This window comes from Panulirus ornatus, chromosome 56 (genome assembly GCF_036320965.1).
Source record: "Panulirus ornatus isolate Po-2019 chromosome 56, ASM3632096v1, whole genome shotgun sequence".
Taxonomy (NCBI): Eukaryota; Metazoa; Arthropoda; class Malacostraca; order Decapoda; family Palinuridae; genus Panulirus; species Panulirus ornatus.
This window is the reverse complement of record NC_092279.1, coordinates 8886147-8909784: the sequence shown is the minus strand read 5'-3', so window position 1 is coordinate 8909784 and position 23638 is coordinate 8886147. Positions and strand designations below refer to the sequence as shown.

The following is a 23638-nucleotide window of genomic DNA, read 5'->3' as shown; positions in this document are numbered from 1 at the left end:
CATTCCATTCTCTCTGTCTGATCACTAGTATGTATTTCACAGTGCTAAGTATACTGGTGATCAGTCCTATATAAGTCACCTCTGATCCTCTTCCACGAATTCTAAACTTTTATCATTGCCCGCGACATCTCCAAAGCATCTGACAGGTTGTGGCATTGGTGTTTGCTTTTAAAGTCTCTTTCTTTGGTTATCCTTCTCCGCTCTGCATTTTGATACATAGTTTATTCTCAGACCGTTCGATCTCGGTAGTCGTCGATGGAGCGACCTACCCCCCCCCCCCTATCTCTCTCTCTCTCTCTCTCTCTCTCTCTCTCTCTCTCTCTCTCTCTCTCTCTCTCTCTCTCTCTCTCTACCATTCAGGTATTATTTTGGCCATCGTTTTCGTGAGGTGTCTGCAACTGTCCCCACCCTCAATGTTTGGACCCGTGGAACGCGTCTGGCAGCTGCTTCCCACAGCTTCTGTGTGGATTCCAGTCATTCGAGGTTCAGCTGTTATGGCGAATCCCTCTTTCCTCTAACATCTAAGTTGAGGAATTCTCTTCTTTCTTTTTCCTTTCTCTCTTCATTTAAGCTTTTTTTCCTTTAAGAGTCAGGTCAACAAACACTTGTGGAGCTTAAATAATTTCTACTTTTTGTTTCCTCTTACGCAAGACGGCCTTGCTTGGGGCACGTTTGCCCTGTGAAATGTTGGTGACTATGATGAAGAAAAAAGAGAAGTGGAACGTGTGAAAAAGAAGGGGGAAGGGGCGAGACATGTGAAAAATGAAAATTTTCAGATGAGGAATACTTGTCACAGTGGGACGTACACCCTTGTTAAGACTGGAGGTAACGGGGAGGAGTGCTGGAGGTATAGGAACGGGGAACATGGGAAAGAAGAGTGTGGAAGGGGGAATGGATGCCAGTTGGGTCTTGTGCCATCCTTAACAACCATGCTTAACACATACATAACACAGTGGTTGGTCTTAACAAACGACCAACCAGGTGGGAGAAGGTGAGGAGGAAGCATCAAGAGAATCCAATGGTGAAGTGACAGCAATATGGTTGTTGGTAAGGGTGTCACACGATCCACCAGGACGTGACACATGACCCAGTCGGTGGTGACACATGGCCCAGAAGGTGGTGACACATGGCTCAGTAGGTGGTGACACATGGCCCAGAAGGTGGTGACACATGGCCCAGAAGGTGGTGACAACATGGCCCAGTAGGTGGTGACACATGGCCCAGAAGGTGGTGACACATGGCCCAGCAACTGGCAAGTCTTGGGTCGCTGGCCGACCTACACCCCTCACCCCTCGCTCCAGGGAAGCAGGAACATCCTAATTCAGTTAAGACATTTTTCAACCGGACGTCTGAGTCACGAGGAAAAGTTGAGTCCTGAGTGACATATTTCCGTCCACAGGGAGGCCGGATAGTGAGAAGGTGATGGTGAGGGAGTGGTACAGTGATGGTGAAGAAGTAATGGGGGATGTGAATGTGAGGTGAAGATGTGATGGAGAAAGAGAGGCAATGGAGTGATGAAGGTGAAAAGCTGAAGTTGAGGAGGGAAGGTGAGTAGCTGAAGGTAAGATGATGAACATAACGAAAAGGAAACTTAGGTGTAAATGAAGGAGCGAAAGTGAGTTAGTGAGGGTGAGTGTGCATTCGTAAAGATGAAGAGATGGTTGGAACGTAGTAGCAGAAAACGGAAAGAGAAAAGCAAAATGAAGAGGAAGTGAAGAGGTTAGGTTAGGTCAAGGTAAGATTATGAAGACTTGGTGAAACATATTGAAAGGTCAAGATGACTGTAGTGGGGGACCTTGGGGGCTGCTGGTGACTGTGGGTAAAAGCAGAATTCCTTAGATTGTCTTTGTGACTAAGTTAAATTGATAGCCAAGCAAGTGAAGGGCAGCAGCTAGTCATGGGAGGGGCAGCAGCCAGTTGTGGGAAGGGTAGCAGGCAGCTTGTTGGCACTGCTGGTACTTCTGGTTGGGAAAATAAATGCTTTTGAGAGAGTGGAGGGCCCAGCAGGTGGGTCAGAGCGGAGCGGATGAACTGTTTGTAGAGGATGTGAGGGATATATTGCTCGTCCAAATCTCGTGCCAGTTGGTGTTTTGAGAGCATTTGGTTTGTGTGTATCGTGTCAGATGCTTAGAATAGTTGGTGTTTTGTTTCGTGGGAGTCGTTGTTAATATATATATATATATATATATATATATATATATATATATATATATATATATATATATATATATATATATATATATATATATATGGAGACCGTATCTCACAAATGCCCTTCCCTGTTCCACAGGTTGTGGGTTAAGGAGAACATGCGGTTTAGATGTCATTATAGTATAACATTATAATCGTCGGTCGCTGATCCAAGCCATACATACAACGACGGAAGGGAACCTAACGTGAGGCCAGTGGCTCAGGGTACGTCAGGGAGTAGCGCTGACGGTGGACCCTGACCCAGCCCTCACCTCCGTCAGCACACATCGGACGCGCCACACGTCACCTACGTGGAACTTAGAGTCGAACATGAAAGGTGGAGCAGGCGCTACCATCAGGCGAAAAGAGTCTGGGATATATCCCACAATGGAGGAATAACGAACGCTATCTAGAATTATCGACCTTCACGTACGAACAATCGATACAAAATATTACACTGAGAATCAGTCGAGCCTCACTACGAGAGTGCTGACGTTATGCTGACCAAATCCTCAGCAACATCGATCTCGGTGATGTTTCTCGACTCACGACCTTAGCGTCTACCTGTACGGTGCCAGGCACGAGCTGCTGTGGGTGTAATCCTTCGTAAGTCCTGCCTCACTTGGCTGTGTGGACTGGGGAAAAGACCAGGTTGGTCTCACTTCTCTAGTGAGGAACGTCCTGAACATATGCCATCGTGAGGCTACATGAAGACCACTTACAAGTCTGGGCTCTACGTGTCGGGCGAGACACACTGGCCCAGGATGTATCTGCGGAGGTGTCTGCCACGCCTCACGGTGTCTGCCACGCCTCATGGAGACATATACGACGCCACGCACACACGTGTGCAGTACTACGCAAAACATCAACTAGGCCACGTAGGGACACGTGAGTTGCCACAAAGAGGCATTTACAATGCCAGGGAAAGACATACGCCACATACTGGCACCTACGACGCCATGCAAAAGTATCTACGACGCCAGGTAGAGAGTCACGTACAACCCGTCCGTCCTCCTGCGCCTCATAAGACAAGTAGCAAGACCATCACACACACATCATCTTGCTGTCAAGGACGGTAGGGAGAACTAGACGGAGGAGGAGGAGGAGGAGGAGGAGGAAAAGGAGGAAAGTCAATGTGAGGAAATGTAATCCGCAGAGAACTGTAAAACCTGACGGTGGGGACCCCTCCCAGCAACTCGTCTCCGTCTTGAAATAAATTTCCATAGCAAATTCCCAGCCCAGTAGGTTCCTCAGGCGAGTCATTCAGACAAAACCTCGCAGGTCGTGTTGGTTATCTGCCACAACCCAGGTAGAGTGAGGACGACCTGCTGCAGTAGTGTCAAGGTAGATTATAACACCAGAGCATTCGCAGCCAGACCTCAGGAAGATAAGAAAATATACTTTCTTTAACTAGAGACAAACACTAACAACAGGAATATTACCTTATGTTAACACTAACAACAGGAATATTACCTTATGTTAACACTAACAACAGGAATATTACCTTATGTTAACACTAACAACAGGAATATTACCTTATGTTAACACTAACAACAGGAATATTACCTTATGTTAACACTAACAACAGGAATATTACCTTATGTTAACACTAACAACAGGAATATTACCTTATGTTAACACTAACAACAGGAATATTACCTTATGTTAACACTAACAACAGGAATATTACCTTATGTTAACACTAACAACAGGAATATTACCTTATGTTAACACTAACAACAGGAATATTACCTTATGTTAACACTAACAAAAGGGATTCATACTAACAACAGGAATATTATAATAACTTTCCTGTAATGTGTACAAGTGTTACTACGTCGGCCGGAGTGAGAGGATGGGCTGGCCAGTGTAATGTACCAAGCACGACAGTGGCGCTGCCGCTGCCTGACTCACTCGGAAGTGGACATCTGTCCTGTGGCTAGATCTGACCCCTGAACAGTGAGGTACAACCCTGAACAGTGAGGTACAACCCTGAACAGTGAGGTGCGACCCTGAACAGTGAGGTGCGACCCTGAACAGTGAGGTACAACCCTGAACAGTGAGGTGCAACCCTGAACAGTGAGGTGCAACCCTGAACAGTGAGGTGCGACCCTGAACAGTGAGGTGTAACCCTGAACAGTGAGGTACAACCCTGAACAGTGAGGTGCGACCCTGAACAGTGAGGTGCAACCCTGAACAGTGAGGTGCAACCCTGAACAGTGAGGTGCGACCCTGAACAGTGAGGTACAACCCTGAACAGTGAGGTGCGACCCTGAACAGTGAGGTGCAACCCTGAACAGTGAGGTGCAACCCTGAACAGTGAGGTGCGACCCTGAACAGTGAGGTGTAACCCTGAACAGTGAGGTACAACCCTGAACAGTGAGGTGCGACCCTGAACAGTGAGGTGCAACCCTGAACAGTGAGGTGCAACCCTGAACAGTGAGGTGCGACCCTTGAGGAAAATGATATGATCCTTCGGTATGATGGGATGACCTTTAACATGACCTTAATTGCTGATGATTGGTGATTGAAGATCTCAAATCTTGACATGACAGTGCTTTACCTGACCCTAGGATGACAGTAAAGACCATTTCGATGAAAGAATAGATATCAAAGACGCCTTGATGTTCCTGGCGTATTGTGTAGACTATCTTACTCACCGAGACATGCAGTGATTCCCTCACAATTGTCTCAAGGTGTCGCAGCAAACTATGCAAACAACAGGAATCCCCACAAGTACTAAATCCTTATGACCAAGACTTCCTAATGTGACCAGATCATAATGATGACGACGCACACTGGTTGAGGATGCGGGTGGGCCGCTGAGGAACGAGAGAGGGTCGTACACTACAGGCGTCTGTGTTGGGTGAGGGTCGTACACTACAGGCGTCTGTCTTGGGTGAGGGTCGTACACTACAGGCGTCTGTCTTGGGTGAGGGTCGTACACTACAGGCGTCTGTCTTGGGTGAGGGTCGTACACTACAGGCGTCTGTCTTGGGTGAGGGTCGTACACTACAGGCGTCTGTCTTGGGTGAGGGTCGTACACTACAGGCGTCTGTCTTGGGTGAGGGTCGTACACTACAGGCGTCTGTCTTGGGTGAGGGTCGTACACTACAGGCGTCTGTCTTGGGTGAGGGTCGTACACTACAGGCGTCTGTCTTGGGTGAGGGTCGTACACTACAGGCGTCTGTCTTGGGTGAGGGTCGTACACTACAGGCGTCTGTCTTGGGTGAGGGTCGTACACTACAGGCGTCTGTCTTGGGTGAGGGTCGTACACTACAGGCGTCTGTCTTGGGTGAGGGTCGTACACTACAGGCGTCTGTCTTGGGTGAGGGTCGTACACTACAGGCGTCTGTCTTGGGTGAGGGTCGTACACTACAGGCGTCTGTCTTGGGTGAGGGTCGTACACTACAGGCGTCTGTCTTGGGTGAGGGTCGTACACTACAGGCGTCTGTCTTGGGTGAGGGTCGTACACTACAGGCGTCTGTCTTGGGTGAGGGTCGTACACTACAGGCGTCTGTCTTGGGTGAGGGTCGTACACTACAGGCGTCTGTCTTGGGTGAGGGTCGTACACTACAGGCGTCTGTCTTGGGTGAGGGTTGTACACTACAGGCGTCTGTCTTGGGTGAGGGTCGTACACTACAGGCGTCTGTCTTGGGTGAGGGTCGTACACTACAGGCGTCTGTTTTGTGTGAAGAAGAAAAAACAGATATTGACGGGGACGGAATTTGGACCTATTCCCAGCTGCTAACGCCACACAAGGGACCATAGAGCAGCAGTAGAGACGAACAACACCAAGGATTTAAGAAGATCCCCGACCATCCCAGCCGAAGTGTGCCGTCAGGGAGGGAAGGTATAGTACAATATTGTATGTTGCCACAAAATGTGAAGCCGATACGTACGTGGTGCATTCATGAGTCGTAAATAGATACATTCTTACATGTATGACGATAGTTACAAAATATATATTGTAGAGTTTCATGATACTATTACATTAGTGTGACTTCATGACACACTCTTGTCCAGCCAACGGACTGGTCGAGATATATTTGGTACGAAAAGTTTCGCAAAACATCGTCATATTGACAGACTCATAACAATAGATTCTCAAATCTATAACCAACACAACTCCCAGTTGTTAGTGGTGGACGCAAGAGATCCAACAGCTTCCTACACGTCAGATGTAGAGCTACATGGATCCCCAGGACCACTCCAGACACCACACCAGCTGGGGTGAGGCAGCTGTACCTATTACAGGAAGTCAAAGAAACTTCATACAAGCTTAAGAAGCCAAGACATATATATTTCTACATCCTCAAGCATTTTCAGGCATTTTAAGCTTGTAGTTCATAGATTGCTCGATTCAGGACAATGATTATAGAGAAATGTTTTAAGCCAAGAGAAGAAGTGTTCGCTCAGACGTCAAGGAAGCTGTGTGAGGAACTGGAGAACATTAAGATGTCTGTGATGCCCCTCGTGTGGCTAGGTCGAGGAATGTAGAGGGTCACATGTCTGGCCAGACGCATGGTAACAGCCAAAGTTCTTGTTTGAAGTGTAAGGATGTTGGAAAGTCTTGTTAGCTCGTCTGCGGACACTCAGCAGCTCAGGAAGACTAGAGTAGGGGTACTCACCAGCCCTGACGTGGACGGGGACGGAGAGAATGGTGCCGGCAGTGGAGGAGGCGCGGCAGGAGTAGGTAGCAGCGTGGACGGCGGCGGTGTAGGCGTAGGGCGGGAAGGGCAGGAACTGAAGCGACCCGTTGGTGTGGACGACCCGCACGTCAGGCACGTCTGATACCACCTGACCGTTGCTCACCCACTCCACCACCTGTGTAACAAGTCCAGAATGGCTTATGAGACACTCCTATTTGATACAGTGATAAATTGCTGTAGCTGTAGGGAAGGACTGGCTAGGTATACACTCTGAAGGTGGTCAAACAATACATTGGATCAGCTTCATGTCCTAGCCTGGCTAAACAACACTTGCAGGTAATGAACTAATACAGTAGGTCTCCTCCAACGCCACCTTGGATAACTCTAACATTCCTTCACTCCCTGATGCTCCTCTTACTCATCCTATGCTTCTTCCCGTAATCTCTCTTCGGACTGTCCGAAAAGCTCTTCTTTCTCTAGACACTAACACGACATATGTAGTCTTGATGGCATCTATCCTAGTGTACCGTGTACTGTGCTTGCTCGTCTTTTCCATTCTGACCCTCTGACTATCGTCCTCTTGCTTTAACATCTACCACTTCCAAAGTCTTTGAATCTCTCATCAACTCCCATATCCTCAGACATCTTGATTCTCACAGTCTTCTCTCTGATCGCCATTATGGCGTCCGTAAGGCGAGATCCATTAGTGATATTCTTTCTTATCTTACTAATAACTAGTCATCATCCCTAAAAGATTTTGGGGAATCTCATGGAGTTCCCCTTGACATATCCAAAGCTTCTGACAGCGAGTGGCATGAGAGTCTCATCCTTTGCTTTGCTCCTTCATATCTACCTTCCTCTCTGGCCGATCTATCTCCGCGGTTGTTGGTGGATCAGCCTCTTCCTCTTTCTCCATCACCAGTGGTAAGTTAGTCCTACACTTTTTCTCCTTTTCCTTTTTATCAAAGATTTCCTTTCTACAAATAACGAAATGCACCCGTACGCTGACGACTCAACACCGCATTCATCCACATCCTTATTTCTTCTCCTCTCATTCGATCTGCATCTCGTCTCGCACAGCTTCCTGGCTAAACTCAGACATGGACAGGACGTCTCAGTAGGGTAGACGAAATCTGGTTCACTCTAATGCCTCCAAGTCCCAGTTTCTGTCCATCTTTCTATAGAAAATCCCTTACAACTTTCTCTAAAGTCAATCCACATACTTGTTATTACTGTAACATTCACTCTTTCTTGGAAGCCCCACATTACGGGAATAGTTAAGTCTGCCTCTAAGAAACTGTGAGTCTTGCTTACGTATCGAAATTTCTTCCTTCCAAACACTTGTTCTGTTTATACAAAGAATCGATTCGTCCTTGTGTGGAATACTGCTCTCACATCTGGGGTGGTTCTGTCTCTACATCCTTACTTGACAGAGTTGAGTCGAAAGCGGTCCGACTTATAAACTCTCCCAAGCTAACTTCTAAACATGACCCACTTGCCCTACTCCGCAATATTGGTTCACTTTCCCTCTTCTATAGTGTTGAACTGTAGCTGCTTCAGATACCCTGGTCAGTGTGGGGTAATATACTGACCTACTGTCGGTACCCTGGTCAGTGTGGGGTAATATACTGAACTACTGTCGGTACCCTGGTCAGTGTGGGGTAATATACTGAACTACTGTCGGTACCCTGGTCAGTGTGGGGTAATATACTGAACTACTGTCGGTACCCTGGTCAGTGTCGGGTAATATACTGAGCTACTGTCGGTACCCTGGTCAGTGTCGGGTAATATACTGAGCTACTGTCGGTACCCTGGTCAGTGTCGGGTAATATACTGAGCGACCATCTATAACAACTGATGAAATATAACCAAGGAAATCATTCATTCATTGGACGGTTATGAAGGTTCCGTCCGCTGTATAATCTCTGTTTATTGATGAAGCTTATGATTAATGAACACAAACTGCCAATACATAATCTCTTCTTTCAGGCAGCAATCTCCAATTACAGGCAATAATACAGTATACCAGCTCGCGTCACAAGCAGCCGTTTGCCAGTACCGTGTAGAGTACAGGCCATTACCATTCATTACGGGCTACAGTCTTCCATCACAGGTGATCAACTGTCATTACGGACCAGGATCACTCATTACAGACAATCATCTCTCATACAGGCTATATATACACACCAATTACAGGCCATAGTTTCCTATTATGAGCCATTATCTTTCTAAACACAATACCCTCCATCACAAGCTTAAACTCTTGTTACAGACCACTGTGATCCTTGTAATCCCTGTGGTCCGAAAAAGCTTGGGCTGCTGTCCCAAGCTTTGGTGAGTTTTACCGAGTTCATCTGGCCTGTTATCAACTTATAATCGTTACCAATGATAATTTCTGGCGGCGTCGCCTGGCCCGGTGTGAGACTCGCAGACCCCTGTGATCATGCCTCCCGTTGTCTCATGATCAGTCAGGCGCAACTCTTCTCTTTCTTATACATACAGGAATGACGGAGTGATGCTGGCGCTTACTGTGCTGACGACTACATAAGTGTCGTGTGTCTGCCCAACACACCGTCACCCTCCCCAGGTGGGAGATGACAGTCATCGACCTTACACTTCCCGCAGGAAACGACTTAACTTTATGTTTGACGTCTTTAAGATCGTTACGCTGGTGATGGGATGGTAACCATGTTACTAAATAACATGACACAGTCAGCCATGTAGGAAATAACACGATACAGTCAGCCATGTAGGAAATAACATGACACAGTCAGCCATGTAGGAAATAACATGACACAGTCAGCCATGTAGGAAATAACATGACACAGTCAGCCATGTAGGAAATAACATGACACAGTCAGCCATGTAGGAAATAACATGACACAGTCAGCCATGTAGGAAATAAACGATGTTTGTCCTAAGTTGTTCGTGATGATGGCCACAACTCGTGGTGACGCATCTCTCAATATTGTTTATATGTGTTTGTCTTACAGTTGTTGTATAGCCGTAATATATCGTATACACACACGTAGTGGCCACGGCAATATACACTTCCTGAAAATGTACAACTGTGACACTGGCCTTCGTACACGGTCTGTTTGGTCCAGGATTTACTGAGCAAATATGTCCGGTCGCCTCTACAACCACCTGGACCAACTGTCCGGTCGCCTCCTCTACAACTACCTGGACCAACTGTCCGGTCGCCTCTACAACCACCTGGACCAACTGTCCGGTCGCCTCCACTACAACTACCTGGACCAACTGTCCGGTCGCCTCCTCTACAACCACCTGGACCAACTGTCCGGTCGCCTCCTCTACAACCACCTGGACCAACTGTCCGGTCGCCTCCTCTACAACCACCTGGACCAACTGTCCTGTCGCCTCTACAACCACCTGGACCAACTGTCCGGTCGCCTCCTCTACAACTACCTGGACCAACTGTCCGGTCGCCTCTACAACCACCTGGACCAACTGTCCGGTCGCCTCCACTACAACTACCTGGACCAACTGTCCGTTTGCCTCTACAACCACCTGGACCAACTGTCCGGTCGCCTCCACTACAACTACCTGGACCAACTGTCCGGTCGCCTCCTCTACAACCACCTGGACCAACTGTCCTGTCGCCTCTACAACCACCTGGACCAACTGTCCGGTCGCCTCTACAACCACCTGGACCAACTGTCCGGTCGCCTCCTCTACAACTACCTGGACCAACTGTCCGGTCGCCTCTACAACCACCTGGACCAACTGTCCGGTCGCCTCCACTACAACTACCTGGACCAACTGTCCGGTCGCCTCCTCTACAACCACCTGGACCAACTGTCCTGTCGCCTCTACAACCACCTGGACCAACTGTCCGGTCGCCTCCTCTACTACCATCTGGGCCAACTGTCCGGTTGCTTGATTTTGTTTGTTTTTTATTTGTTGGTTATCAACGTATGTGTTCATATCGGTAGTGGTAGTGTACACGTGCGACATGGGCCATACATGTTTGTTACGTTCGTGGGCGGGATGTAAACATTCACTGGGTCACCACCACCCAGGAGTGAGGCGACGTTATGGACAATATCGTAAGTTGTGTTACGGTTTCAGAGTTGCACAGGTGAGGTTCATATCTTTACTAGGTAACTTGCCAACATTTGGGAGTATCATCATTGTGTCATAACCTTACTGATGGAGAGGCGTCCTATCATTATGATAAGGAAGCTTATTATCAAGAATATTTCAATTTTGAGATGAAAAAGCTTTCTGGTCCACAAGATACCATGAATTATTTATGATTTACATTTCCTACGTTTTTCTTTCAAAAATATAATTGTTTTAGAGTATCAGAGAAGGCCATATTCCCCGGCCGCTGTGAAGACCAGCCATCTTCAGCAGGACTCGTGCCCACACACTCTCACTGGCAAAGAACTAACGATTATTCTAATGTTTCCTGGCGTCTCCGACACACGACTTTATACACTTGAGGAGACGCTACACATGAATGCTGGGCGACACCATTATCATTAGTAATCCAGTATCGTTAACCAGCCGGAGGTTCAACAATGGAAGGAATCAAGGAAAGAATACACGTCCCTCCAGAAGCCTCCCCTTCCTCCCTCCCTCCCTCCAACACTCTTCTCCCCCTCTCCATAACTCCCTTGCCTCCCTCTCCGCTGGCAGTCAGGCCCCGGGGCGCCGCCTCCGAGTCCATAAATTACCGAATTATTTGTGTCGTCCAAACCAGTGTTACAGGACTCCCCGGGTGAGGCCCGCCACGCCTCACTACTCCATCATGGTCGCCTCTTGGCTGTAGAGGTTTACTGGAGCCTGAGGTTGCAGTGTTTATCAGTGCCTAGCTATTAGCCCTGGTGTTGACCGAGGCTTGCTCACTCCACTATATTCTGGATTCTTTTGTTTCTGGTGTTTATTGGATTCTGTTGACGGGATTTCTTTGGAATTTCTTGGCCTGAAAAATACTGGATCCTGTTGTCTTTGGTGTTTATTGGAATTTATTGGTCTGCTGTTTATAAAAGCCTGACGGTTCTAGTTCTTCCTGACGCCTGTAGACTCCAGTCGTTATTGGAACCTTTTACTCTAATGTTTATTGTAGTCACCTAAAGTTTGCTGAAGCCTTCTGATTATGATGTTTAAAGTTCAACACTTCTATTTTCAAGCAGAGTTAAAGAACACTAGTGTTTATAGATATAATTCAATGAGTTTTGCTGAGATGAGTAAAACCTTCACAGTAGGTAATTACCTAAGAAATATATCATACAGTAAAGACATTCTTACTTGCTGTTACATCTGGAGTCATCAGCAGCTTACCCACCCACCTCACTCACTCACTCACTCACCCACGTATGGCAATAATTCAAAGTTTATCAAGAGAAGGTTAAAACCTCCTGACAACCGATGATAAATCCTTTTGAAAGTCTCGAGGAAGTTGAACAAGTTTCACGAGAAGATCTTTTGTGATGACTGAAAGGGACTTTTAGGACCTCCAGTGATGACCCATAGAATCCCCACGTGAAGTGAGGTAGAGCTTCGTCAGGAGTCCTGAGGTAGGGACACCCCTGAAGGCGCCCAGGAAGACTATTGGACAAGTCTTAGGTTAGCTCTGAGGTGGTCCGGGAGGGCGCTGTGGATCCCCGCGTCAGTCCCTCCTGGGTTCAGGACGCCACTTGGGTGAAGCACCACAGAAGCCCAGAGGCAAACTAAGGATACCATTCTATGGGTTGTAATTGGAGCCCAAATGGAAGCCTCGTAAGATCCGTGTCTGGCCAGAGGAACCCAGACTAGAATGTGGCCGACGGGTGGGCCGAGCAGATGGGTACTGGCGGGGTACTGGTGGGCGAGGGGTGGGCCCAACAGATGGGTACTGGCGGGGTGCTGGTGGGGGGAAGGGTGGGCGAGGGGTGGGCCGAACAAGAGGTACACTGTAATATGCAGGAGACGACCAGCCAGCAGCAGCGAGGGTCGGGTCGGCCAGCTTTATCTAGTAAAAGCGACACCTGTCGGGCCGCCACCACTAGCGTGCCCCCTCCTGCTGCGTCGCTGTTGGCCACCAACTACTGCTTCTGGCGCCAGTGGTACCCATGGCTTTAGTCGTATCCCTGGCACCACTGATACCTCTGGCACCAGTGGTAGTATCACTGACACCGCTGGAAACATGCACACCACTTACATCTTCGGCACCACTAAATAACTGTATCACTGGGACCACTGAAGCCACTAGCATCCCCGGCATAACACTGACCCAAGAGAACAGTTCGTTTGGCTGTGGCAGGTTAGAGAGCGTTACGGCAGGGGAATAGAGGTATGGAAGAAGAATGATGGAGAAATGATGACGTAGGAGAAGTGTAATGTGGGGTGGGTGGGGGGAGAGGGGTGGGGTCACTTGTTCTCACTGCCTCACCTCAGCTGCTCATCATTATCGTGTTGCCTCTCTTTCCCTCCGCTCGCATGTGTCTGTTGTCTCTCTCTCTTAATCCCAGCCCCCCTTCCCCCTCCCCCGTGTGTGTGTGTGTGTGTGTGTCAACCCTCCGACATGTGTAAGTTTTCTCTTTAATTCTCGTAATTCTTCAAACTCCACAGGAAATACATTTGGTTTTGTGTGTACTGATGTTCAGTACACCAGTTGCATCACCTTTAGAGACCGTTCATACAATGGCAACATAATTAATACAATGACAATGGCGGCGGTCATTACGTAGTGTACCCAGCCAGTCTGATCTTCATTATGCAAAATATACACCAATTAATATCAATATTATATACACAATGACGATCGCAGTATACATCATACCTGGCCTATTTCTTCTTAACTGTACAACACATACAACACCTGCCTGTTGATCATTGATATCTCCGAGTTGGTAATTACCAACTGAACACTGAAATTCAGCTCAACATACAGCAAATATAAAGAGATCGACCCGTTCCTGGTGTTCCACTATCAATAAGAATATACATATGTACCTATGTATATCTGAACCAATGAATAAAGAAATGTATGTGTGTGTGTGTGTGTGTGTGTGTGTGTGTGTGTGTGTGTGTGTGCTGCACTATACAAGTATGATATACAGTATCAGGTCTCCGTCTGCACAGTACAGGGAGGGACCTCTACACTCGTGGTGTTCCTCCTCTTCATCTTCTATCATCACAAAGTTCCAGATGTCATGATAAAGTTCTAACGTTCATAATTTCATCAGTGAACTCATTCCTTCATCCGTTTCTTCGATATTACGTAAACATTTCTAAAGATCATTTTAAACAAGTTTTCTACATAATGTTATGCTGCTCTGACGTCTGGTTCTTGTATCTGTGTATTTTTGATAAAAAATGTTTACTCTTAACATCACATTGGTTTAGTAACAGGAATATTGTGATTAAGTTACTCATTAATCTTCTCTCTTCCATGGTAGGCAAATCTGACTCTTAACTCTTCACTGTAACTCAGATTTCTTAATTCTGGTATTATCAATCTTGCTCTTCTCTGGACTTTTTCTATCATTTATTTGTGCTTCTTTGAGCACAGTGACCAAACTTGAGAATCGTATTTCAGTTGTGGCCGAATGTAGGGAGTACACAACTCACTACAACTCTTCTTATCTGTGAACTTAAAAGAGATTCAAATATTTGCCAAGAGACAGTTTGTCTGCTCAACACGTCCCGCAAGGTGGAACTCTGGCCACAGGTTCGACACAACGTCGACTCCTAATTTCTCTCTCACATACAGATTCCCACAGTTTATCTCCCGCTGGATGGTGGTCCTAGTAATGTCTTCTTTTACCGTGACTCTTACTCACGACAGCACTTCTACAGAAGTGGAAATTCATCCATTATGTACCAGATCAACTCTGGAGTTTAAGTTCCCTTGTAATTTGATGAAATCCTGATCCTTCTTTCCTGACCCCAATTAAGACCTCAGCATACACAGGCATGATCCTCGTCCGTCTGGCATGTCATCAACACACAACAATAACAGCGAAGGTCCCAAGACGGAACCCTGCAGGAGGCAACTAGTGACGTCATTCCATTCAGGTAAGGATCCTCCAACCTGCGTCATCTTTCCGCTTCCACTGAGGTAATGTCTTATCCACTTTACCAGTGGTACACTGTCAAATGCTTTTTGGTAGACATGAAACATACAATCCAACCATCTGTCTCTCTTGTGTCGGTCTGCGTCTGATTCTCTCATTCAAGTCCTGACGTCATATGTTATATTTATTTCCTGAATTCGTATTGTTTCGCACTAAGGTAACTTCCCCTCCCTGCAGATGGTGCAGGTGCCAAACACGCCCATTATAATGAAATGAAAACCATCATAATGGGATAAATGACCATTATAATGGCGCTCATACCCATTATAATGGTACACACATACACACACACACACTTCCTAGAGTCACAGGCGCCCTTCTCTTAATGGGACGAATGCCCATCATAATGGCACATATACGACCAGAATTTCTCAATATAACAGTGAAATACCATGAGGGTATAGCGGGCCTACCACCCACAACATAATCCCTCGTCATTCATAATATTATATTCTTTTTGACGAGAATAATTCATCGTCATTAATAATGGCAAATGGACACAGGTATGTGTATATGGTATTGCATCAGTAAGTCAGGGGAGTACATAACAATATTGTGTATGGAACTGATCATATGAACTGGCAACTATACTGGTTAACGAGGGTGGAAGAGGCGAACAGCCAGACGGGACGTTGTCCCACATGTCTCCACCCGGGGAGGAGCACACAACCTCCCCTGCATGACCGGCAGGGAACGGCCGCCCTCCCTCACCAGCGCTATGTAGCCCCCCTGCCCTTCTCTCCGTACCGTAGTAACAGCTACCTACTCCTGCCAGCCACGAGAGCACCGAGGACACATCCGCCACTCCACCTCACCACTCAGGCGGGGGTGGAGCCATGAGGCGTCCAATCTTCCACCTGACCACATGGCCATGGTCGAGACGTGGCGCGGGAGCGCAACACCTGCTTCCAAACACGGAAGTTATGATCCTATCCCCCTCACCCCCCCCCCCCCCCCACACACACACACAGTGGCGTCCCTCATACGAGACCCTCCCACCTGTACCTGGTGAGGGAAGACTCTTACCTGAAGGCACAAACCATCCACACACACGTGTTGCCTGCCACACTGACCACATTAACTCCTCACCACAACAAAGGCTGACCTCAGCGCAGCTCACGCCATCATTCACTAAACATTTTTCATTCTTTCACTTGACATATTGACTATAGGGTTGTAATGGGACCATCAATATCTTTGAATTATTCTGAAAAATATGTTCCATAGGAGTGAATTTCATTCATATTTTTCTCATCTGTTGTTCATGATTTTTATTGTTTCCATCTATTCTTTGTTTCAATGGCGCTGTTGACGTGTTTCAACTCTTGTCATCTGTTCAATATACTAACTACCCTTACGTTAGTTCATTATTTTAGGTCAATTCGTATGTTTTCCATTATGTATCTGGTCACATATTTCACTGTCATATTTGTAAACTTTTATTCAATTTTCTGATTTATCTTTCTGATGTTGACTTGCTGGAAACAAATGAACAATGATTCGGTAGTAACATAGTAAGATGTGAGTAATGTTGGAGACTGTCTCTCCCTCATGTTGGAGGTAACTTGAGATTCACCAGCGTGATGTTGGAGGCTCTCTCCCTCATGTTGGAGATAATGTATGGTTCATCTGAGTAATGTTGGAGACTATCTCTCACTTGCATGGTGTGCACATCCGCCCCCACCACAAGTGAGCCAGGTACAATCCTCATGTGTCATACAGGTACATCTTGCCTCACACGTATCGTAACCAGTTGCCCTGTCCCAAGGGGGGGGGGGGGTTACCCAGTGTGTGTGTGTGTGTGTGTGTGTGTGTGTGTGTGTGTGTGTAAGGCAATAGTGGAGGGTACACCACCGTACGCCCCGTAAGAAGGCTACTGTACTAGCAGCTCAACTGCCAATTCTCTGTGGATCTCTGATGACCGCTGTAGACAGGTGAACTGTCCGCTATATGAAGGTTTCAGGTGGTCACTATACACAGGCCAGGTGTCCTCTCCATGAGGGAGTGAGTCTGGGGTCGTCGCTATAGAGAGGTCAAGGTCAATTACAGTGTTCTGCAGTGTTTACCTGCCTCGTTCTAGTGGCATTCTCTGATGAAGCTTTTAGACCGTGCGTACACGAGGGACTATGGCGCCCTGGTGGTCCCCCAGGGTGTGTACATGACCATAGCGCCCCGGTGGTCACCCAGGGTGTGTACATGACCATGGCGCCCCGGTGGTCACCCAGGGTGTGTACATGACCATGGCGCCCCTGTGGTCACCCAAGGGTTTGTACATGACCATGGCGCTCCGGTGGTCCCCCAGGGTGTGTACATGACCATGGCGCCCTGGTGGTCCCCCAGGGTGTGTACATGACCATAGCGCCCCGGTGGTCCCCCAGGGTGTGTACATGACCATGGCGCCCCGGTGGTCACCCAGGGTGTGTACATGATCATGGCGCCCCTGTGGTCACCCAAGGGTGTGTACATGACCATGGCGCTCCGGTGGTCCCCCAGGGTGTGTACATGACCATGGCGCCCCGGTGGTCACCCAGGGTGTGTACATGACCATGGCGCCCCGGTGGTCCCCCAGGGTGTGTACATGACCATGGCGCCCCGGTGGTCCCCCAGGGTGTGTACATGACCATAGCGCCCGGTGGTCCCCCAGGGTGTGTACATGACCATAGCGCGCCGGTGGTCCCCTAGGGTGTGTACATGACCATGGCGCCCCGGTGGTCCCCCAGGGTGTGTACATGACCATGGCGCCTCGGTGGTCCCCCAGGGTGTGTACATGAAGATTGGTACTCCCCAGTTGGTCTAACACCCCATCCTCCCTCCCCCAGGGTGTGAGGATGAATATGATGGCCCCACCAGTTAGTCTAGCACCCCACCCTTCCTCCCCCAGGATGGAAGGAAAACATATTGTCTTCTTTCTGTTTCTTTCATCTCATTTCTTCTTGCCAACCACTCCAGCACTGCGCGAATCCCTTATTGATGAACACATCGATTTTCTCTTTTTTGTTTCCTGGTTTTGTGTGTCGTTGGAATATTGCGCACCTCAGTTTGACCTTGAGTACGACAATACGACCCTTGAGTATGCATGCGTAACCTCTGACCTTAAAGTTTTATTGTTAGATGAGGGATCTGGTCATCAGAACCAAGAGTGGTTACATGCGTCTCCGGATGGTTCTGTTGTTGGTACTCAGGGGTTAAAGGTGGTCCAGTGGCTTTATCATCAGCACCCACGTAACATCTGGTGAGGCTGGAAGACCACAGTCTTACCTTCGTTCTCTCCCGGGCGTCGGTTCCCTACATCACAACAAGAAGTAACGACAATTCCCCGACGAAAAAAAGTTGAGGAAATATACTATAATCTCATTCACGGTGTGTACTCCATCCTCTTATGTCTATCTGCCTTTCTATCTATCCCTGTTCCTTTCTATCTATTCTCATCCATTTCATTCCCTCCCTTCGTTGCCTACTCTGTGTCCGTCTCTATCTTCATACTCACCTATTTCTTTCTCCCTCTCTTACTTCTCTCCGACTCTCTATCTTCCTCTTCTTCATGATCTTCCTTTGTACCCAAGCTCCACTAACTTTTCTCTCCATCCTTTTCATCTCAGGAAAATAGAAAACACGTTCCAAAAATTTCCACACACCACCTACCACACGCACCACACCTTTCACACGAACGCACCCACCACATGTCCATATTTTCCCGGCAGATGAATACAGATATCCGCGGACCCTTTCAATACGGAACTTTAACGAAAAAAATAATTTCTGATAGATGATGAGGGATTGGAAACCGGATTAGAAGCTCCATCGAGCCCCGCGCCACACAGACCTGGCACTAGTGGAATCCGGGAGGAGTTTACGATCAAGAGATCGAAGGTGGAAATCTGATATGATTAGTTCTGGAGGCGGGAGCCTTGGGTTATTATGTCACACCTGCCGTATATCAGAGTTCTTTCTCGGGGGCTGTTGTCGAACCCCGCAGCCTGGGGCTGAGACCAAGTGTGACGATGAATAAAAACATCTTGAGTCGCTTCTAACCCACAACAGGAGACCTGGTATGGTGTCGCGACAGACACTGTACAATCCCTTCCTGCAGAACTCCTGTGACATGTCTTGAATCCTCTTATGCTTGTGGTCAGCATATGAAAGATTCATGACTTGGACGATCGTTATATGATTCTCACCTCACCTGGGACATCTCTAACTCTCACGGGAGTTCGTTCTTATGATCATCTATGTCTCATTTCATTAATGGATCGTGTACACAAGAGAGACGAGACCCTGCTATATTTTTCTGATGCATCGTATGATTCACATGCCATATTCTGGCCCAGCTGAGTAAAATGATGTTTCAAATAATTTCCGGTAATGCAGTTATTTTACTGCGTCAATGATAGTAGTGACAGACCCATGACCACAACCCGACAATGTCAACATCAATCACTTCACAAATACGCGCTGGAAAACTGCAACAAGTAATCACCAACTTTTTTCATCTTGCATCACAAATGTACAACACCTGATCATCCTCGCTAGTGTAACATCTGATATTTTCTTGAAAAAAAGAATGAGCTGATCCCACAGTGCGGCACCTGCATCCATGACCCTTCGCTTTCTTATCATGGTGAGGCTTGGCTCTGTCCTGGATGAAATCATGAATCATCTGGTTATTGAGCCGCTGAGAGAGGTGGGTGGGGAGGTGCCATCTGCTCTGCTGCCCTGGGTCTGCCACTATATAGTAGATAATTTTCACAGATAACCTTGTTATGGACCATCAGGTCTCCTGTTACCTGTCCTTCCCACGTATACCTATGTGCTCTTCCCTACAGAGAGGCGGCTCTTCATTTCCTCGACCACACAAGATACCTAGAACATCATTCTGCACTTACACCTCAATACCACTGGACCTCATTGTACACTGTCTTCATCATTCATAATAACCTAAGACCTCATTCTTCACTCCCTCTATCACCCATCCCCAGTTTTCCTTAACTTTTACCTTACTCTTTCAACCGTCCTCATTTTATCCTCATTCCGATCTCATAATCAACTTGCGAAGAAAATCACCATTAGAATCAGAAGCCACATGAAGTAACACCATAGTCTGAGGTGGAACTGTTGAATAAAGAAATCAGAAAAACGATTACGAGAATCTTAATAGAAACTTATCAGGAAACTTGAACAAAGCAAAACTAACAAATATTATGAATGAAAATGAGAGAAGATTTATTACGAATCAGAAGACCACATCACCACACAGCACAAGTGCTTTAGTAACAACTGAACTGGAAAAGCCTGGTACGACGCCTGATGTCATAAGGTCCAGCACACGATGCAAAATGATATCAGATGATAAAGTTGACTGGAAAGCATCAAACTAGAGAGGAAATCGGAGGAGAGTATGAAGGAAGAGGTTCGTCCTGGCGACAGACATCTTCATCCTCAAGGGTTGGCTGTCTGGGTCATCTGACTCGCGAATTTGATGTTGAAAAATGAGGAGAGTCGAACCCCAGTGATGAGTGACTCGTCATTAATCTCTTCGAGTGTTGATCAAGAGCAGGCAAATATTCCCTTGCGCAGAGCACGGTGCCAAGAGCACGAAGCCAGAAACACGGAGCACCGTGCCAGGAACCTGGAGCACTGCGCCAGGAACCCGGAACACTGCGCCAGGAACACGGAACACTGCGCCAGGAACTCGGAGCACCGCGCCAGGAACCCGGAACACTGCGCCAGGTACTCGGAGCACCGCGCCATGAACACGGAACACTGCGCCAGTAACATGGAACACTGCGCCAGGAACACGGATCACCAGCCTAAACCAACTCATGGCCCAGGTTCCAGGGTCATGAATCATGGTGGTCTTGTGCAACAGGACTTGGTATGGTTACGTGAGACATGACCAAGGATGGCGGTCAACACCATAACCCGGGGTAGTGTGCTTGTGGTGAGACCGGGAATTATATTGTGGAACCGCAGCCCATGATGTGTGCTGGACCAGTGAGCTGATAAGGTATAGTTTCACCTTCATCTTCCTGGTCTAGGATTCCCCTATGGGGTTCCCGCAGTGCTCATGAAGCCAGCCACGTCCACCAGGTGAGATCACAAGATAAAAAATTGTGGTGATGTAATGTGTCTTTGGGAATAAGGACAGAATTAAAGAGTAAATGTTAAGTGTCTTCACTGTGGAAGTTACATCTTGGGCAGGAGGGGGTCTTGCGATGTGGTGAACTGGTGTTTGTACTGCTGGAGACATGGCTGGCGTCCTGATCGTATATAGGAAAGTATAGCTCGTACATGTGTGGGGGGCGTAATTTCATCCTGGTGTACATATATCTGACAGAACGGTGTTTAAGACTGAGTTGGGGGATCGGTTCTTAAATGCCTGTCGGATCATCTTCGTGTGTATGTGTTTTGTCAGCGTATTGTGTGTTGGGGTCGGGGGAATCTGTCAACATACTTAAGTTGCTGAAGTGTGGAACGGGGATGACTTTTATACAGTGGTTTCGGGTAGGAAGGATCCAGTGCTGCTGCAAAGAACTGAGTGCCAAGCATGTTAAGGTGGGATAAAAACTGAAGTATTTTTGCTTCGTTGTGTAAGTGTTGAAAGTTTATGGATGTTAGTCCGGTGGCTTTGTGTGGTTTGCAATTTGGTATACCTGGTTTCAAGAGGTTGGATGACCAGGAAGGTGAGGCGAAGTTTAGGTTGGAGTAGATGAAATGTCTTTTTCTTGGGGGGCCATACCTGATAATGGTTAATATTCTAAATGCATCTCGTTCGTTATATCATATATAGATATATTTATATATAACAGATCGCAGGTGGTGGAGAAAGGTATGCAGATGTAGAGTACATTGTAGTGAGTGTTGTCAAGTCTGATCTTAACGAACTGCACCTCCAGTGAGCTGGCACTGTATGGTGAGCAGTATTGATGACTGGGATGTTATGGTGTGTGGGTAACTGTCACAAGTCCTCCTCTTTGTCCTTGTTGTGTGTCTTGTGTTAAGGCTGTGTGGTTACACAGGAAGGGAAGCTGGATCTGGATGTCAGTCTGGAGTCTGGGACGAAGGTTAGGTTCTGTTCCTCGAGTGGGTTAAGTATTCCTCTGTCTTTGTTTTCTTGATGACCATTGTGTTGAGGTTAGACCAGGTTTACTGTGTGAATGGGATTGTCTCTCTCTCTTTCTCTCTCTCTGTATCTATCTATATATATATATATATATATATATATATATATATATATATATATATATATATAGAGAGAGAGAGAGAGAGAGAGAGAGAGAGAGAGAGAGAGAGAGAGAGAGAGAGTTCCCTTTGCCTCAATACAGATATTTCTTTTATATTTTTTCAACTTCATGTTGATAACATTTTACAAAGAAATATGAAGATAAAGGAGGTCAAAACATTCCCACTTGGTCAGAAAATTTCATTTTTCACGAACTCAAATTGTGTTTACTTCCGGTCAGTATGGTCGGCCAGTGTTGAGGATTATGGAAATAACCGATGGCAACACTGCATGTTGTTGCATAACTCAGAGGTCAGAGGTCACGTTAATAGTGCATCATAACGAAATAAACCCACAGGTCAGAGGTCATCTTGGTACTGAACTATAGTAAGATAACCAGAGGTCAGGATGTTACCTAGTGGTATTAACGTTAAGTGAATGAATTGCACCTGATGAACAGCAGACTAGGATATGCTGAGTCTGTACAGACGAGACCAGCTTCTCTGTGAAGCTTTATTGGTTACGACCATTGACTCGTCTGGCGGGTACACATCAAGCCCTTGTTCCACGATGGCCTGACAGTGAAGCACGACGGTAAGGCCCGCGGGTCTGATGGCTCGGCTTTTGGCCTGACACAACTGTTCTTCAGGATTGTCAACGTCAGAAATGATTATCAGGTGGAGGACCTGAGAGCAGCACCATACTGCAGACCTCACGACAGACAGTGTCCAGGTCTTCTTATCCAAACGTCAGCTTACAAGTATTGACCCTCAGTCATGTGTGGCGCGCCTCCACTTCCTGCATCATCAACATCTGTATCTCTGATTCCCTCAACTGTCACAAGAACCCATGATTTTAAGGACTCAGCGGCCTCTTGCTTTTTGCAATATTTTTTTCAATTTCTTTATGTCTTGTACGTATATATGTCCACCTCTTTGACAGACAGGATTACTTATGTACAATGTATACGGCAGGATTTATGGTAAAAAAAAAATGGATAATTCCCTCACTATCGTACCATTTTTGCCTAGGCTGTTCACTGACCTAGGCTGTTCACTGACCTAGGCTGTTCACTGACCTAGGCTGTTCACTGACGCTTTCAAATCGCATTCTTTGAACCAACAAAACCAAGCAAGAAAAATATTACTAAGCAGACGACCAGCAGAAAGAAAGACGTCAGATCTGGTATCTTACTGAACCTGATATCTAGAAAGGATTGAAGACTTACTTACCGGTGGAGGATTACCATGGGCGGAGCACGGGAGGAGGGCGCCCGTGGTGTTGGAGAAGTGCAGTCTTGAGGGAGGTTCGTGGAGGAACACTGGGCCCCTCCCTTCCTCCACGCCCGACGATGACGAGCGGCCACCGACCACCACCACACTCCCTTCTGCCGGGGATTTCAGCGTCAGCAGTACCACCAGCAGCCCACCTGCAGGAGGGGAGAAATCTTGGTTATCTCTTATACCAACCAGAGGTGTTACCTACGAGCA

At 47.2% G+C, this 23638-nt stretch overlaps 1 protein-coding gene across 1 annotated transcript in view; it reads right to left on the bottom strand.

The window, feature by feature from the left end:
- The window catches only part of LOC139765861 (cell adhesion molecule Dscam1-like), a 170835-nt gene that overhangs the window by 63400 nt on the left and 83797 nt on the right, over positions 1-23638 (bottom strand). Inside the window, exons 3-4 of the mRNA XM_071693720.1 lie at positions 23381-23577; positions 6822-7017 (exon numbers count right to left, since the gene is read on the bottom strand). Coding sequence (XP_071549821.1) covers positions 6822-7017; positions 23381-23577 — 393 coding nt within the window. The remainder of the gene's footprint in view (positions 1-6821; positions 7018-23380; positions 23578-23638) is intronic.